The 18404-nt window shown below is 46.0% G+C and overlaps 2 protein-coding genes across 3 annotated transcripts in view; both read right to left on the bottom strand.

Annotated features, from left to right (window-relative positions):
- The window catches only part of Sff (BRSK family serine/threonine-protein kinase sugar-free frosting), a 34050-nt gene extending 28329 nt beyond the window's left edge, over nt 1-5721 (bottom strand). The window contains exon 1 of one of the 2 annotated variants that reach the window (XM_076422329.1): nt 3150-5721. In XM_076422329.1, the coding sequence (XP_076278444.1) occupies nt 3150-3249 (100 nt within the window). In that variant the 5' untranslated portion in view covers nt 3250-5721. The remainder of the gene's footprint in view (nt 1-3149) is intronic. The other variant, XM_076422330.1, reaches the window with a different exon arrangement.
- A 12037-nt stretch (nt 5722-17758) lies between these two features.
- Nucleotides 17759-18404, bottom strand: part of Rept (RuvB-like helicase 2 rept) — a 36801-nt gene continuing 36155 nt past the window's right edge. The window contains exon 9 of the transcript XR_013008854.1: nt 17759-18025. The gene's annotated coding sequence lies outside the window, so the exon portion shown is untranslated. The remainder of the gene's footprint in view (nt 18026-18404) is intronic.

The raw sequence follows: 18404 nt of genomic DNA, 5'->3' as shown, positions 1-18404 counted from the left end.
TTGCGTGAAGATCTGCAGCCTAACCATAATCCTCATCTAGTTACTCAGTTTATTGCGATTAATTGTTTTCAGCTTTACAAAGAAGTAAATGTCTACATCGTACCTCGCCATTTATGCAGACAATTTTTACGTTGTATGGAGAGCCGCAGCCTAATCATAATCGTTATATAGTTACTCATATTCGTAGCGATTAATTGTGGTCATCTTTACAAAGAAGTAAATGTCCACATCGTACCTCGCCATTTATGAAGACAACTTTTACGTTGCAAAAAGATCTGCAGTCTAACCACAATCCTCATCTAGTTACTCAGTTTATAGCGATTAATTGTTTTCAACTTTACAAACAAGTAAATGTCCACGTCGAACCTCGCCATTTATGCAGACAATTTTTACGTTGTATGAAGAGCCACAGCCTAATCATAATCGTCATACATATAGTTACTCATATTCGTAGCGATTAATTTTGATCATCTTTACAAAGAAGTAAATGTCCACGTCGAACCTCGCCATTTATGCAGACAATTTTTACGTTGTATGGAGAGCCGCAGCCTAATCATAAGAAGTAAATGTCCACATCGTACCTCGCCATTTATGAAGACAACTTTTACGTTGCAAAAAGATCTGCTGTCTAACCATAATCCTGATCTAGTTACTCATATTTCTAGCGATTAATTGTGTTCATCTTTACAATGAAGTAAATGTCCACATCGTACCTCGCCATTTATGAAGACAATTTTCATAAAAATCTTCAGTCTATTCGTGAACTCTCGATTTTGAAAGACGACCGTGTGGCTTACACCTGAAGGCTTCATCAAAGAAGTATATCGCAGACTGTTATGCGGAATCGATACACACATACATCGCATAAAATCAACTGAATAGGTACGTCATTAATTTCTGTTGATCAAGCCCCGCACGCAAGAATATAGGAACACGATCAACATTGTGGATCTAGAGAGGATTATAGTGTCAGTTGGTGGAGCTACTTCGTAAGAGATCAGCAATCTACCAATAAACTGGGCCCAAAGATCTCGGTGATGGCGCTGGCCCTGACCCGGAATAGCACCTCCTCGAGGCACAAGCATCCTCGAAGGTTCGATTTTCGGTTTTCTGCGGCTTCTAACTGTCGGCTTGTCCTAGTATGCGTGTGTTCGAATAAACAGCGACAGACGTACACGTTCACGTCTGCACGACAGAGTAATACGTACTCGCGGAGAACTCTCGAGGTTCGAGAACGTTTCGCGTACGAGAGAAATACAACGCGATTACGTGCTTTAGTATTACGAGCGGTACGACCAGCGCGCGACAAACCTCGTATTTCGTTTTATCAGGAGTGACGGGGGTACGTTATTGCGGAGACCGGTAGCATGCGGGGAAACTCGTTTACACGTGTATCCACTCGGTATTACGATCGAGGAACGACCCTGCCGTTTCAGATCTTTCCTCTTTGCCGGAGTACGAAATCTAGCAAGTTCAAATCTAGCCCAGCGATTACTCTTTCGATCCCCGTTTAGGAAAACGCTGGAAAATGGAAGTTGTCTTGATCAATTCTGGGAGACAGAGAGGTCCAGTGTACATGTGTTTCCTCTTTTAGCGCGTTGAACTCGGTGGTCGTAATTTATGAATGCCGAAATTGTAGTGTAAGCTAACACCACTAAAAATTGCTGTACCATTATTCAAAGCATTATTTAAATTATTAAATATGTTGTATTATATCAATTTCTCATTCGGAAAAGATTCCATGTGATATCTGAAACTGTGGTGCCCAAGGTGGTTCGGAACCCACCTTAATAAACTGTAGGTCCTTTAATGACAAAAATTGTCTTCATTCAAATTTGAAGAAGTGTCCGGTGACTTATGAACGCGAGTGTATACGAGTTGCCAAATCGATCAACTTCGAAACGATTGTCTCGAACGAAATGACGCGATTGAACGGTCCGGTTGTAGTTGGATTTGTCGTTAGTAATCGCAAACGGAAGAGGCGGCGCAAATTACGCGCAATCCTCGGGAATGGTAATGGCATTTGAGCGGTGCTTAACGGCGAGGCCCGTCGACGGCCGCGTTTCGAACGCGTGACAGAAATTTCGAATCGCGCGTTAACATCGCTCCGAGCTTAAAACTTTCTGCCGCTTATCTCGGACGCCTCGAAGATCGTTGAAAAATCCTTGATCCAATTTTAAGGGATTTGAGAGTCCCCGTCGAGATAGCCGAGTGTGTCAAGCTTTTCTCGGGGTTTGTAGGACTTTCGAATATACATATATAATGTACTCCGAGCGGAATATAATATTCGAGCGGAGTCCTACTCCTAGCGGACTAATTGCTCGAATTGCCTGAAATTGCTCGCGGGAATTGGACGCGCGCTCTATCTCGTTCTCTTTCTTCGACGATCTGCGACAAGCCTTAATCCTTTGCGGCCCTACATCCAGTTCGATTGGACAACTATTTTATCCTGGTAATACTTCACTATTCTTACAGGAAACGATTAACACGTTCGCTACCACTGTCACGGATATGTGACGTCCACGACCTTGGAATTTACTGAAAGTTGGTCAAGTCAGCTTTATATGTACACATTACCGTTTTCCTCTGCGAAATTTTTCCAATATTTCACAAAGGAGGTGTGTTGCATTTCATAAAATATTGAAACTTTTGGCACTCAGGGTGTGACGCGCTGAATTTTCTTGGCAGTGAACTAGGTTAACCGTGAACCGAATCGTAGGGCAAGGGAGAGTCCTTCCGGTTTCTGGAAACTGGAGTGGGCTAGGCACGCGTCTCGTTCCGACGTTTTCCTATTTTAACCGGTTATTTTTTGCGTGTTTCAGTGCATTCGGTCAACCTATTTTTTGTCCATGCTCCGGCAAAGCAACAAAGGGTTTACCGTGTTTACGATATTAATAAATAACGGGGACGACAATAGCTCGTGACTCGGAGCAATATATTCGGGTCGATTCGAAGGTTTCGTCACGCGCTCCAAGTAGTTCAAGGTGTCCGCGCCGCGTCGGTTCGCAGTCGCAATCGCAATAGCAATCGACTCGAATCGCATCGCGCGGTATCGAGAGAGAGTGAGAGACACAGAGAGAGTGAGAGACAGAGAGAGAGAGAGGGAGAGAAAGAGTGTATGAGAGATAGATATTTGGTGTGCCACGCACCGGTCTGCCCTTTGCCCAAGGTTTTCTCCAGTCGATAAGGGCCGACATACTGATGGGTCTCCTGGGTGTTGGACCCGACGGGGCTCTCCTTGCCCTGCATCGCCGCCGAGCCACCTTCCTCCTGGTCCGCCAGGTTGCTGGATTATCCTACGAGAACAGGCTTGCCGGCGACGAACCTCTTCTGGCTTCCTTCCGTCTTCTTGTTCCGGCCACCCCCACCCCCTGCGCGGCACGCCTCCTCTCTTTCCCCTTTCTCCGTTTCTCCCTTTCGCCCTTTCTTTCAGGCAGCAGGCTTTCGGGCTCTGACTACCGCTACTTCGCTGCTGTGCTTCCTGCTTCCTTCGACGTTCTCTCTTCAGGCTTCTGCTATCCCTCTTCTTGATCGGCTTCGGAACTCGGTGGCTCGTCCTCCTCCTCCCTTTTAGAATCGCGGCGTGTCTACGTTCGCGTGTCCCCGCGGCATCACGATCACCCCGGCGTGATCGCGCCGAGGATCACTATAGCGGACCGCGACGTGGAGGGACAACCGACAGGACGAGGACGAGGACGAGATCGGTGGACTAATCACCTGCGAAAACACTCGCGCACATGTATGGCACACGGCACGACACGGCCACGACACACCGACTCTGTGTCACTGACACGTCAACCGGTCCTTGATCTTCTGCGGTTGTCTCTTGCGAATCCTTTCCATGGTGTTGCTCGCGGGGAGGAGGCGACTCGATTCGACGATGTCGAGATCGCGAGGACGAGTCTAGGATCGCGGGTGTATAGAAGTAAAGGAAGAAGAGGCGGCACGGACGGCGGTGGATCGAGTAGCATGGGGGGTGGTGGGCTGCTCACGTGAATGTCGCGGTCGCTCGACCGCCGGCAGATCCGCTCGAAGCTAACCTGCTCCTCGGAGCCGCGCGAGGCGCCATTGCGACCTCGCGAACCGACGGCCACACGCAAACCGACACAGGAATCAGAACGAGAACCAACGAGGACACAGCACACGCAGGAGAATCGTCTCGCGTCGAACACTGTAGTTTTACTACTACCCCTGTGTCGACGGTCTTGCAAACCTCTGCACCCTCTCTGCGCGATCGTCGGCGCTCCAGCGCTCGGACAACCCCGCGACGCTCGTCCCGTCGGTAACACCCGCGTCCCGATCCCGGTGTTTCTCACTCGAGGAACCCTTCACCGAGTCTGTCGTTCCGCGGGTCGAACCTGGGCTCGCGTGCGTCCGCGACGTCTCGGTTCCATCGGGCAGGAAAGTACGAGGCTCGCCGATCGTCCCTTCGCTCCGGCAGCACCTCCACCCTTGCGCGCACTCGTGCACCTACCACTACCACCACTGGCAACAACCACCGACAACGACACTAGCACACAACTCCACCACCACCACCACCACCACTACCGCCGCCGATATGTCACCGTATCAGTCGGAACGAGTCGAGGATGCGACGTTCCTCTTTGCACAAGTCCGAACTACTTTCTCGAGGGTGTTTCGCTCGCGACCCGCGCCAAGCCCACTCTCGTCCACGGTTTCTCGTGTTCCACGGTTCTCCCGGTAATGTCCACGATCCCCCCCGTGTTTTCCGCACTCGTTTCGACAAAGATTTCGGCCCTGTCGGTCGCGGATCACGGAGCTGACGACGAACCGCGGCGCTCCCAGTTCGATTACGTGTTACACCGGAGTCGACAGAGGGGGTAGTTGGACCTGCGCGCGCACATCCACACCCCTGCTCTGCCGCCACCCCTTCCACGCCACCCTCTCACTCGCTACTCGCCCTTTGCCTTTGCCTTTCCCTTTGCTAGCTCCACGCCGCGCACGCCGGTTTAATATGCGATTGCTGCCCGGACGATATTATTTTTATTTCTACTTATTTCGCCTATACTCCTGTTCTCGTTTCGCCTCCGTTTCCATACGCGATTCTACCTCGCCAAATTATTCTCGTTTTCAATTTCTACCCGGTTGTTTTTCCTGCGCTCGTTTATCCGCTTCGCTCGAAGATTTTCGTATCCCTGCCGGAAACATTGGCCGGGGCCGCCCCTGACACATTCTCTCGCACCGTGACGGCATATGTACTTACCGTTTCATTCAGCGCTGTGTAATTAACAGTGCTGTCGTTGTGACCGTACGTGATTTGAGAAGTACAATGGGTTAGGTAAACTAGTAGGAAATTATTATTGTTACACGTACTTGCAAAGATTCGCTGCACTATCGATTGATTTATTTGTAACTCCGCAAGAAATGAACACTTTGCGCAACATTGGCGCCACTGTGGAGACAGTGTCGATTTATTATTCATAAACGTAATGTATTCGTGTGCATTAATGATAGTCACTTTGATTTTTCAGATATCAATATTCGTTGTTTACCTGACCCAGTACTATCGTATCGAGACCTTGAACCAATGAATAATGCTGGAATCATTTCTTGGGGTTGCCCTCGGGGCGGCCCACAGGTTTCTTGTAAAATCCTGAGGTGGTAGACGAATTTTACGACCAGATTTGAAATCGACGTGACAATATCTACGGGAAATGATGTATAGCATGTCAAGAAAAAAATCTATCCGTACATGGGACTGGATAAATCACAATTTTCTTGAAATTTTGCAATTTTAACACAGATTTGTCATATTGTGCAATACTTCAGCTTTAATTTAACCCCTTGCCGTATCATTTTTACAGTTGCAGTGATTAAAACGTCTTTATCCCAAAAAATGTCGTGGAAGAGAAAAGGAAATTTATATTTTTGTATGGCTACTTTTATTTTAATGCTTAAATATTGGTTACAAACGTATCAAATTTTATTTTAAAATCTTCATGACGAACGTGACTCGTTAAAATACGGCAAGGGGTTGGAGAAGAATCATCGCTCTATATCATTTCTATCGAAAGTTCTTTGATTTTGACATAAAACTCGTCGATTTACCCCACTATGCGGTCCTTCGCCCGTCCAAACAAATCCGAGCCGCTGCGAATGATTCAGCCCTCGACTGATGCCCGAAAACGTCTTGACTCATCTCTCTTCGACAGACTTTGAATCCTCTCGCGACTCACCCCCGCGTGCCACCGTCGAGAACCTGGAAGAGATCAATCGATCGAACCCATCGCTGACACGGGCCGGGAGCACAAGGAGGGGGAAACTTCCCTCGGGTTTCTGTCCCTTCTGTGTGGTAGGGGTTGACTACCGTGTGTTCTCGTCGGTACCAGGGTGGCTGGTCGTGGTTTGTGTCTGGGGTGAGGATATTTCGAATCGATCGCGGATCCTCCTCGTCGAGAAACTTTTCTCCGAGACTGACGCACCCCTGGCAGTCGCGAGGAGAACTCTTTTCGAACAAGTTTCCGGAGATACCTCCTTGTGGAACCGTGTCTCGAATTCGAAAATGATTTTGTTCGCGCGGCGCCTGTGACTCGCGTTGACCCCCTTTCCGAGGGAGCTCCGCTGCGAAAGTTTGTTGCGTCGAGGAACAGCCCCGAGGTTCGTTAAACACCCATTTTCACCTGCGGACGAGGCGCACGGACAATTACCCTGACCGCTCTCCACCTTCTTTGAACCCGCGCCGCGTAAAATATACCTCTTGCGAGACTTTTCACATTTTTTTCGCAACTCCTGCCGCGGACGCCATTTTGCAAAGGAAAATGTTGCTTCACATGATCTCAGGAACCTCTCCTTTCCAGATGTTGAAGGAACTTTCAGACACTCTGTATAAGTCAGAAGAATTCTGAATTTTCACGAGCGAATTTTCACTGTAATAATTAGACAGCGGATCTTTACGCATAATCAAATGTTTTTACCTGAATTGCAACAAACCGAAGTGAAGTAGTTTATTTTCATTGTTAATACATGCGTTTAATAGGTTGAAAATAATATAGCAGCATTTTTTTCAGAAACGCATAAAATCCGCTGTCCAGAAGTAATCTTACTCTAACCTCGGCGTTCCATTTTCGAAGAAGGAATCTACAAACGAAATTATCCCACCGTATCACGCGCAACTGTACTGAGCGATTTCGATAATAAACATAGTTTCTCTAAAGAAGAGGCAGCTTCTACAAGAAGGAACTTTAGTAACTCGGAAGACGCGGAAAGGAGGCAGATGAGACACAAGTGGCGGAAATATAAACTGGAAGGAAAAGATAAACTCGTTCCTCGAAGATAAGCTCTGCTGGCTCCCTCTCGTCTCCGCGCGTGCACAGTTAAATTGGATTAAAACGAGGGTGATACGTTGCTCTTTCCATCGAGAGACGAGATGGAAACTGTTCCGCGAAAAGAATCTGTCCAGGAAAAGGAATCGCGAGCGGTTCGATGGATCGTCGACGCGTTTCCCCCTTTTGCGAACGGTCGCTTAAATAAACGGCGAAGATCCTAATCTTGGCATGTAAATTTGTCGGGAGGGTAACACGGGGTTCATTCGCCGCGCCGGTTTCAGCTACACAGGTAGGTACATACGTGCGGTATGCCGGCATCGAATACATATTGCGATCGAGGCAAACTCCCCGAACTTACGTCGCCGCCATGAATTATTCACGATGGAATCAGACAGGTTAAGTCAGACGTTAAGGTTCGGACGTCCGGATGCTGGTTAATCATTCATTCGATTAATTATTAACGAAAGAGGGCATCGTCGTTCCTTCCAGCCCTCACGCTCGCTGAAAATTTCAGGCTGTGCTACTCCATACGGCCTTGAACAAATTTCAATCCCATGATCGCGCGATGTAATCGCTTTAGCATCGGGCGTAGCCGGTGTTAATTAGCGACGCGTTTGCACTGTATGTCACGCGTACGAGTTTTCCGATTATTCGCAGTTCTGTCTTAACCCTCAGCACTCGAGTGGTGACTCAGAGGGTCGTTGCTAAAAATTGCTGTACCATTATTCAAAATATTGTTTAGATTATTGAATATGTTTGTATCTAATCAATCGACGGTGGATTTGAGTAAGTGGAATTTAAAAATACTGTTATATTGTTTTCAACCTATTGAACATATTTCGAGAAACAATACATTTTTAACTTGCTCCACTTTGTTACAATGCAGGTAAAAAATTTTTATTTTGTACTAGCTTTCCCCCGCCACGCGTTGCTGTGGCTCAGTATTTTTTAAAAGCATGTTTTTACCTGTCACAGATGTAAAATTGCTAAACATTAAATAAGGAAAAAACACGAACTAAAAAACAAAGGTAAACTTAATAATTTAAAGATACTAACCAAATATTTCAATTCAAACGCAGATCAATCTACTCAGCTGAATTCCAATGCAATGAGAAACTTACAGAACAAATCACTCCGAATAGGGGTCAATCTTTCTATTTATATATATATATATATATATAATATTAATTTCACGATATAATTTGAAACAGAATACCACTGAGAAGATTCTCGTCGTGACGCATTGGTGACAATGCGAATCTACACGAAACCATATCGATTATTAGACATCAGTATTTTCGCAAACGCACCACATTCACATAACTTGAAGTAAGCAGTTAGCGTTGTAGCCAGTGGAAAAAGTCGTCAAAACTCTTGAACGAATGGATTTTTTCGCATGTTGATTTCTCATAAACTTTCCCGAAGAAACGCTGCATCTAATGGCTCAAAGCCCAGGTTTCTACGTTCTGCCGTTACGGAGATGACCGATTACAAACAAACGGACATTTTACATTTTTATTTATGTAGATAGATAGATAAAGTTCCACTGTCGACTAATCAATTACTAAAGATTTAGGTGACCCCTGGTTCGATCGTGAGAAAGATCGCGGATTTGTTGTAGTATGATGACATGTATGTTACAGAGAGAGAGAGAGAGAGAGAGAGAGAGAGAGAGAGAGAGAGAGAGAGAGAGAGAGAGAGAGAGAGAGAGAGAGCGAGTTAAGGGTGAGAAAGGGATGATCGAGTGTCTGGCAATAAATGGTTGGTAAGCTTCGATGAAACCTTGGCGACTAAACATTTAAGTACTGTATGAGGTCTTATGTCAATGTTATATTCATACAAAGAAAAAAATTAATAGAATGGAATTATTCTAGATCGGAAGAAATGTTTAACTAGTCACCCATGGTTACACGAATAGATCAAACACAAGATTCGCATGCATCTATTACGGATCTTTATACAAAATAAAAATGTTTTGCATCGACTGTGGGAAGCAGAAATAACATGAAAAATTGATTTCATCCCTTAACGACTTTGTTACATTAGAAGCATTAAAACATTCTCGTATTTTTTAAATCTTTTACTGCTTTATATTTCACCCAATCAATTTCCTCATAAACGTATAAAGATCCGCTGTCTATATTCCCATACTTCGTCTCGGCGAAGTCGCGAAAGAGACGAAAGAGTTTTCCGAGAGAAACGACAGCGAGTTCGAATCGAAGCCGATGGATAAAAGCGCGAGGCGATTTTAGGGAAGAATGGAATCGTGGTTCGCAGTGGGTAGAGTTCCTTTTTCCGTGGACGAAACGTTTTCTCTGGAAGGACGATATCCCTTTGGATGGAAGGGCGAGGTCGGAGGATTTCGCAGCGAGTCGCTGTCGATGAAACGTTCTCCCGCGATAGAAGCGAGACGAGAGACGAGAGAGGAGAGACGCGGCCGTGGAACAACGAACTTCCACTGAACGGGAATCTATTAAACGCGATTAACCCCGTGCAGGGAGAGAGAAAGAGAGTAGACAGAGGAGATAGAGAGCAGAAAGCGGAGGATAGAGTAGAGGAGAGAGAGAGAGAGAGAGAGAGGGGAAGAGAAGAGAAGCATTTAACGGAGGCAGTTTTCTCGATGAGACGCGCGTATAAATATGCAAGGAAAATTACCCTGAGCGTTATGGCGCGAGCTACGAGCGAGGACACCTCGCATAGAGGGGTACGAATGCAATATAGATCGAGCCTGGATGGAGGAGGAGGTCGAAAGGGAGACGGAAAGAGAGGGACGACAGTCGGATGGCACAAAGAGGAGGGTGCAGGCCGAGGATCGATAGGTATATAGAGGCAGATAGGAACACAGGAAGCGTCTGACACCGGAAAGCTCCCGAGGGATGGCTTCTTACGAGCTAGTTCTGACCGACGGACAATCGACCCACCCGCCTTCTGTTTAGTTTTTCCGTCGACCCCGTCGTCGATATTTTACAATTTTCCCCGATTTCCACCCGTTTCGCCGAACGATCGATCTTCCTCTCGCGCTGGATCGTAAAAAGAATTTCACGACGTTGTTACGTCGTTACTCCTTTGGATTTTCGCTGGCCTCTACTCGAAAGAAAGTCTTCCTCCCGAGAGAGAGAGGAAAATTCTTCCAAAAATTCACCCCCGAATCGGACGGCGAAAGTCAATTAATCTCGCTACCCTGAACAAAACATTGCGGGAGGGAGGCAAAAGCTGTTTAAGCCGCGCCCGGAAGTCCATTAACCCCTCGCGCTTTGTCGCTTGTAATTTCCTAGAAGAAAGAGAATCCGCGTTCATTGTATTCCTGTATCTTCGCTAATGGTTAAATACCGACGGAAGAAAATTGGAATATTATTTCGATTTGAAAGAGACGAATAATCTTCGGCGCGAATCCGACTCGATGTTATGGGGCAGGGGGTTAGCGTTCTTTCCGAGGACCCGGGGCGATTGATTGTCGTCCGCCAGGCGGAACAGGGAATCGGTCGATCCGGTTAATTGTAGGTAAATTAACGGTCGGTTTCTCTTTGATCTCTTGCGAATCCCTTGGGGGAGGAAGACGGCAGGGGTAGGATCGGGGCAGGGGCGTTCTTTATCGACTGCATTAGCGACACTCTTTCCTTATCCGGTGGTATTTTACCGATTCGTTCGTGTTCCAATTTGGAAAAGTCGAGAGTCCGCCGGGTTTCCCTCGGGTTTGGACGCCGTCGAGGCCAATTAATTGGCTCTCCGTAGTCTCTGTCCTCTTTTCCGCAGCAGGTAATCGTCGTAAATTTGGAAAAGACCCGAGGAGATCGATTCCCCTCGAATTAGAAGCTTACGATCGATCCGATCGACGAACTTTGATTCGGCGCACCGTGCCCTTTGGTTTTCGACCAACACGCGCCCCCTATCCGTCTCTCGAAAGGCTCGAACTTAAACCCCAAACGACCACTCGATCTCTCCCGCGCTATCCGAAACGCTTGTCATTGCCACCCAGCGAACGAGGAGTTCGTTCACCCCCGCAGACTCGAAATATCGTCGCGTTCTCTGCCGATCGATCAAAGGAGGACAACTTTATTTTTTACTCTCCTGCTCCGAGACTTCTGCACGGAAATTCCGTGGAAGGACGCCCGTCGAACCGACAACGGTGGTTCGGTTAGGGTGCGGTCATGCTGCTTTGAAAACGCCTCTCTTCACTTCCACACACTTTCGCAATTTTTCATCCGACATTGTTCTTCATCGACCATTCACAATTTACTTTGCGATCGCTGTACGCTAAAATTTATACAGGGTCTTGCACTTATTCAAATTTGAATGCAGTCGACTTTTTGTTATCAACCCTTTGCACTCGGAAAACTAGTTTAACTGGAAAATTAAACATTTCTACGGATATAGAATATTTCCATTCCCTATGATTTTTTTTTTAAATTACCTCATACAATACCTAAATCTTTAGTAATTGATTAGATTCCGATGTATTTAATGATGTAAACATTATTTTGAATAATGGTACAGCAATTTTTAGTGGTGCCTCAAAGGGGACAACCGACAGCAAAGGGTTAAAGGACCTATACTATGAAATAAAAATGTGATACTTACTAATCTTTTCTAATGTAGAGAACATGCAAATCAAATCTGGCGAAAATATCTTATAAGTACGTGTACGCGTGGAATGCTCGTGTACACGTGTGCTTAAATACACGTGAAATAGGGATTTCTCCGTAGAATCAGGACTTGGACAGCTTCCGTTCTACAAAATGGCAGATCGTAAACCTGGTTCGCCGGAAAAACGTCTAAAAATACGGTTCCCAAGGAGGGCATAGGTGACGACGTGAGAAACTCGGCCGAGAAGCCGCGATCGAGTGAGGAAACGCGCGTCGGTCGTTAAATCTCCAGGGTTTAAAGGTCGATGCACCCTGCAGACCGTGCACGCAACCCCTACACGCGGATCAGGTACATCCATTGCTCCTGGTTGATGGTGTTCGGCTCTCGCGCCGTGCCGCGCCGCGCCGGGTGTTTACATTATTCCGGGAGATTCGCTCATTGAAATCACTGTCCGGCGCGGCATTCATTCGTGTCTGGCTGCGTGGTAGACCGCCGCGCCGCTACACGTACCATGTGCTCGTGTACATTGGAAAACGTAGTAGAACGTAGAACGTGTAACGTGCAACGTATGTATCTCGCATTACCGCGTCGAGCCCACGCCGCATATGCGCTGTCGGCTTTCCAGTTAGCGTCAGAGCTTTCGCTCTTCGCTATTCACAATCCTTTGAAGGACCCTCGCCCAACCCTCCCAGTCCTGCTAACTGAACTTTCTCGAATGAACTTCCAACGGCGAAGTCGGCCGGATCGATTCCCTGCTCCGCCGACAAGATAATCTTAATAACAATCCGCCTTTATTGCATCCACAATCGAGCTGCAGCTGGAACAAGTGCTCCACTTGTAAACTATCGACTAAGGGAATAATCAAGGTGCAAATGGCCAAGCTATGGCTTCCACTGCTGATCAATCTTGCCCCCGATATTCTCACGAAGACATGATACGAAACATGGCGAGGGAATCTTTCTCAGCAAGTCTACTGGCTCGGGAGAAATGGTTGATTGGCTTAAAGCAGGCCTGGCCAACACGCGGCCCGCCAGGCGATTTTATATTTCTATTGAAACTTTTGTTTCTGGTTGTATATGTATACAAAAAATATTAAATAAATGAAGTGTCATTGTTATAATGCGCAAGTGCGACTGCAAACTCCAGTTACTCATATATTTGATAACTTCGATATAATTGAGTTACAGTGCAACAATGAAATGAAACAAATTTTTGCGTCCACGTCAGAAATGAATTTTTACAATACTTATATTATATCCGTGAGATATTCCACACAACTTATGATATTTTGCACGACGAGTTGTAAGTGCTTTTGGATCCACATATGTTTGTGTTTGTGAAACATTTTTCTCCAAGATGAAATTTACAAAGAGTTCGTCACGTGCTTCATTAACTGATGCCAATTTATAAAACCAGCTAACAAAAGAGGTGCAACGTCGAACATAAATATAGATTTACGAAAATTAAGTGAAAGAAAGAATAAGCAAATATCTCTCATTAATTAATCATAGAATCTCAATTGAATCATAGTATAACAATAAAGTTTTATTCATTTTGTATTTGTATTACATTTTTCAAAAGCACGTTTACCTAAAGTGCGGCCCGCTGTAACGTTACGCGGCATCAAAGTGGCCCGGTTAAACCGGTGAAACCATTTGGGTTGGCCAGGCCAGGTTTAAAGGGCAGGAAGTGTTATAAAATTGTGTAGCCGGCGATCGATGCATCTCCAAATCCACTGTTACAAAATTACTGTCAATGGTCGATAGGTTTAGAAGGCAGGAAGTATTATAGAATTGTGTAGCCGGCGTTTGATAAATCTTCAAATCCACTTTTCTCGAACGAATATCTCCCCGACCTGAATTGCGGCAAGAATTTTGCTGTATGTTGTGCGCATATTTGTGAACCGAGGGAAAATACGGTTCTTCCTAGCGAGAAGAGTGTTCGCAGAAAGTCGGGTCGTATTTTCCAGAAGTCGGGGGAGGGTTAGAAGCAATTTTGTCCGCGTAAGCGAGCACGCGCGTGCACTGGAGCGCGATGGACGCAACGTGTTGCACTAGAAGGGAGAGACGGTGTGGTGGAGGCCGGACCAGGTCCGTGCACTCGTTCGCTGCGCTCGCCTCTGTCGAGCACGATGCAAGTTGCGCGGTGCGGTGGAACGAGTAAACAAAGTTCGAGGTTGGCACTTCGCCTGTGAGCCTATTCACCGGCGCGGCGTCGTTATTCGGCCGCTATTCGCAGCAGACGACGCAGACGACGTAGTCCCGGTGCAATACCTGTACTCCCTGAGAACCGGAGACTGGAGACCGGAGACCGGAAACCGAATGCAGTCTGAAGCGTCCCGAGGAATACCGTGTCCCGAGATCCACATTGTTCGACGCGCGGAACGTGCAGTTCGCAGTCTGCGCAAGAGTTTAATAACGCGACCGATCCGACGGACGATCGACGCTCATCTACCAGCGAGCTAATAGCGTCGTTCGCGACGACTTGCGTTCCATGTCCCACCCTCTTTTTTTATCCAGTATTGTACATCTAAAGGTACGTGTCCATCTGAGAGTTTCCGTCGATAGTTCTGTGGTCGTAAGGAAGAACGCCGCATCTCGCGATACTTTCACTTTCGAGATATTGCCGTTGAAAGTTTCGATTACCAACTCTTTGACATTGTTTTCCAAGCCATTCGAATTTTTTTCGTAACCTTTTATCTGGTGAATACGTAAATCCTAACTCGAATTAATGCATAAACTCAAATTTTTTGAAATTTTGACATGCGGCGTTTTTCCTTACAGCCTCAGAGTTGTTCTCGAGAGTACTCTCAATTTGCGTGTTCATCTGAGAGTACTTCAGAAATATTTTGCTCTCAGAGATTGACAGTGAACTCTCGGAAAATCCTCTGAAGTATGTGGCCATTTGAATTTCATGCGTGTAACTCTGATGAGATGAGTTTCGATAGTTCCAAGTAGACTGCGGATCTTTGTGCAAAATAAAAACGTTCCGCATCATTTGTGGGAGAAGCAGGAGTTAAATAAAAATTCATTTCGTCCCTTAATGGCGTTTTTGCATTGAAAACAACGTAACACCATTGTTCGATTTTGCTAATATTTAATTGTTTCTAATTTAACCCAGCTAATTTCTCCATAAATGCATAAAAATCTGCAGTCTATAAGACACGTACCTTTAGACCGTTTCTGCCAAAGGCGATCGATCAAACGTTTGAACAGTGGACACAGTGTGCATTATCGATACATACTCGTTCCTGGACGCTCGAGTCCATCGAGGCGATGTTGACGGACGTAAGAGACACGACAGGGAGTTTCGCCCGGAAGAATAAAGGCGAGAGTCGGAAGAGGGAGGAAGAATAGGCCGATCGGATTGCTGGTCCGGAATCCGAGCTCCGAGCAATCGTGCCGTGCCGTCTAGCTCGTCGACGGATTCCTCCTCCGACCTCTTCCACCTTCTCCTCGAGTCTCTGATATTCCAAACGGCTTCCATTCGTAAATGTCCGAAGACGCTGACGTTGACGATCCGCGACGCCGCCGTCTCTCGGATTAATGAAAGGGAGTCGCGCGCGACAGCCGTGATTTACTCGAGCCCGATGAATGGGAGCTGTTTCGAGGGACGACAGCAAACGCGATGGAAGTCTTTATTTCCGCGTGTTTTAGCCTAACCGGATTTTCCACGAACGGCAAACGGATCGCGTCGGTTCTCCAGATCTCGGTCAGATCGAGCGTGCTAGTTCCGTTACCCAATAGACTGCTCTACTCGTGAAACGTGCGAATATCGATCGCTATCGCGTTCGGCCGTGCTCGTAACAACGCCGCGCTGCGCGATCTCGCTGCAGGATCCCACCACTGAAGAATATAACTAGGGATTGCAATCCCGCGTCATTAGTCCAGTCAACGAAAAATCGTAGAGGAACATGGAAGGAACACAATTTTCAACTTTGGGACTTTGTTTGGACTAGTTAGGAGGTAAACATACTAAAAGTCCCCACTCCTAGGAGGTGAGCGGGTGCAGGGGGCACGTAGAAGATCCCTTTTTCGGTTTTCTGCTTATATTTCGGAAACTATGTGCCCCCTGCACCCCGCTCACCTCCTAGGAGTGGGGACTTTTAGTATGTTTACCTCCTAACTAGTCCAAACAAAGTCCCAAAGTTGAAAATTGTGTTCCTTCCATTTTCCTCTACGATTTTTCGTTGACTGGACTAATGACGCGGGATCCCGCATCGCGGGATTGCAATCCCTAAATATAACGTATTCCAAACGAGCGCTCGTGTACGTTTCGAACCCTCCGGGCTCGATCGAAACTGCTAACTCTTAGACTCGCGGATCTTTATGCAACATCAACATTTTCGGAATTCGTTCCCTCCGCTCTTTCCCCTTCGTACAGATTTGATAAAAGACATACTTCAGATCTCTTCTCGTGTTCTGCTGAACGGGATACTAGATTTACTGTGTCCTCTTATACAGGACGATAGAGTGTAGAGAGTGAACATGTTAATTCTCTTAATTCGTTCGTTTGGAAGAAGAGGCTTCGAAGCATCTTCACATGACAATCTTATCTTCGCCTCACCGTTGCGTTGTTTGGCAACGCTTTCGCGAGCGTCGCTGTTCTGTGGAGAGTCTCGGCCTGAAGATTTGCTAGACGATCGAACCAGGGAACAATCGGCGAGCGATTCGAACAAGGTCGATAGCGTGTGTCGTTAAGGGAACGCCGCACAGTGGGGAAAAGTGACCTAACTCGATTCAAAACGAAATAACTTTCGATAGGAATGAGGTACAGCGATGAAATTTTTTAAAAATTAAAGCTGAAACTTTGCAGAATATGGGAAAAATAGGGAGATTACGGTACGAACGGTTTTTAACCTTGAGGAAATTCGTTAAACCCTCACAATTTCAAGAAAATGTGGTTTCTCCGTTACCACGGGCGGAAAATTTTTTTTAAATTTTTGCTATATATCATTCCCCGTAGTTTTTTTTCACGCTGATTTCAAATCTGGTCTCAAAATTTGTCTACGACCTCTGGTTTTTTCAAGAAATCGATTTTTGTGAACAGAACTAATGTAATCATTTCTCGTTGAAATGATTTGATAACCCACTAGTTTGAAGGTATATTGTATTCTCATATATAAAACACAATAAAATTAAACATAATGAAGTATTTGTGAACGTTTATTTGACGTATATCACTTGACGAACGATCACCCGACGTATAGCTGCGATTGCCTCTGGCACTCCTTGTAGGCTACGTGTGACTGTAATGTAATTTAAATTAGATATCTATTTTCCATGATTATATTTTCATTTACACAGGAAGTAAGGTAAGTATTTAATCTTTTTAACTTACTTCTCATCAACGAATTCTTTAACTTCTGGTGATAAAAATAAGAATAAGGAAATCAGTGTGAAAAAATCTACGGAAAATGATATATAGCAAAAATTAAAAATGGGCTGGATTGAGAAATTTAGTGACATTTTGTTATAATTCTTGAACCATAAGAGATATCGGGATGAAATTTGCACAGAAATTCATTCAAAAAATAGTAAAATATAAATTCGAGAAATCTTTTAAAGTGAAACTTCTTTGCTGAGGGGGCTAGAATTTTCTAGCGTTAGGGAAGTGACGTATTCGAGTAAAAATCCAACTGATTTTACCGGGATAGATTTTCCATATGATTATTACGGGGTTCTTTCTCGATTCAGCCTACTGTACGCCGTCGTCATTGAATTTGTCCGGATGACACGTGGATAGAAATTGTGTGATACAGTTCTCGAACGGGGAAGATCGGAGGCCGGCAGCGAGAGCTCGCAGGAATCGGGACAAGTGGAAAAATATTGGGAGGAATAGGCCTGTCGAGCTGCCCACGAGATACCTAATATTTCTCCGGTGTTTCTTCCGCTCGTCCGGTTCGATTGGCTGTTCCGCGGGCAAATGCCGATCGTGATATGCCGTTTCGAGGGTTTGGTGGTGTTCGCCCCGGTTTGCTTCGTGCCACGACAAGGGCTGCTCGTCGATAAAGGTCAAACCACCGGCAGGTCATGCGCTGCGCCACGCTGCCGAATCAATTCCATCGTATCGGGCCGAGCATCTGGCTTGTTTCCGCTTCCGCCACGGCCTACTGCTACCCCGCTGCGTACACGCACACTCATTTAACGCCGAACCTGCCCATTAAAGCCAACATTATATACGTAATAAAATTTCGTCAACAGTATTCTTCTAATTAAGTATACATATAGGATGTCAATGCAGAAGAAATACATATACAGGGTGTCCCAAAATTCCTTCAAAAGCCGGAAATAGGAGGTTCCTGAGATCATTTGAAGCAATATTTTCCTTTGCAAAAATGTTATCCGCGGCTTTGTTTAGGAGTTATTAACGAAAAACACGGACCAATCAGAGCGCGACCTAGACGCGAGTTGGTACAGTCGGCCAATGGACAGTTGGCGCGCCATGACTACTGTGCCAACTCGCGTCTGGGTCGCGCTCTGATTCGTCCGTGTTTTTCGTTAATAACTCCCAAACAAAGCCGCGTATAACATT

Source organism: Lasioglossum baleicum, chromosome 4 (genome assembly GCF_051020765.1).
Source record: "Lasioglossum baleicum chromosome 4, iyLasBale1, whole genome shotgun sequence".
Lineage (NCBI taxonomy): Eukaryota > Metazoa > Arthropoda > Insecta > Hymenoptera > Halictidae > Lasioglossum > Lasioglossum baleicum.
The sequence above is the reverse complement of the archived record's forward strand: the minus strand, read 5'-3'. Positions and strand labels throughout refer to the sequence as shown.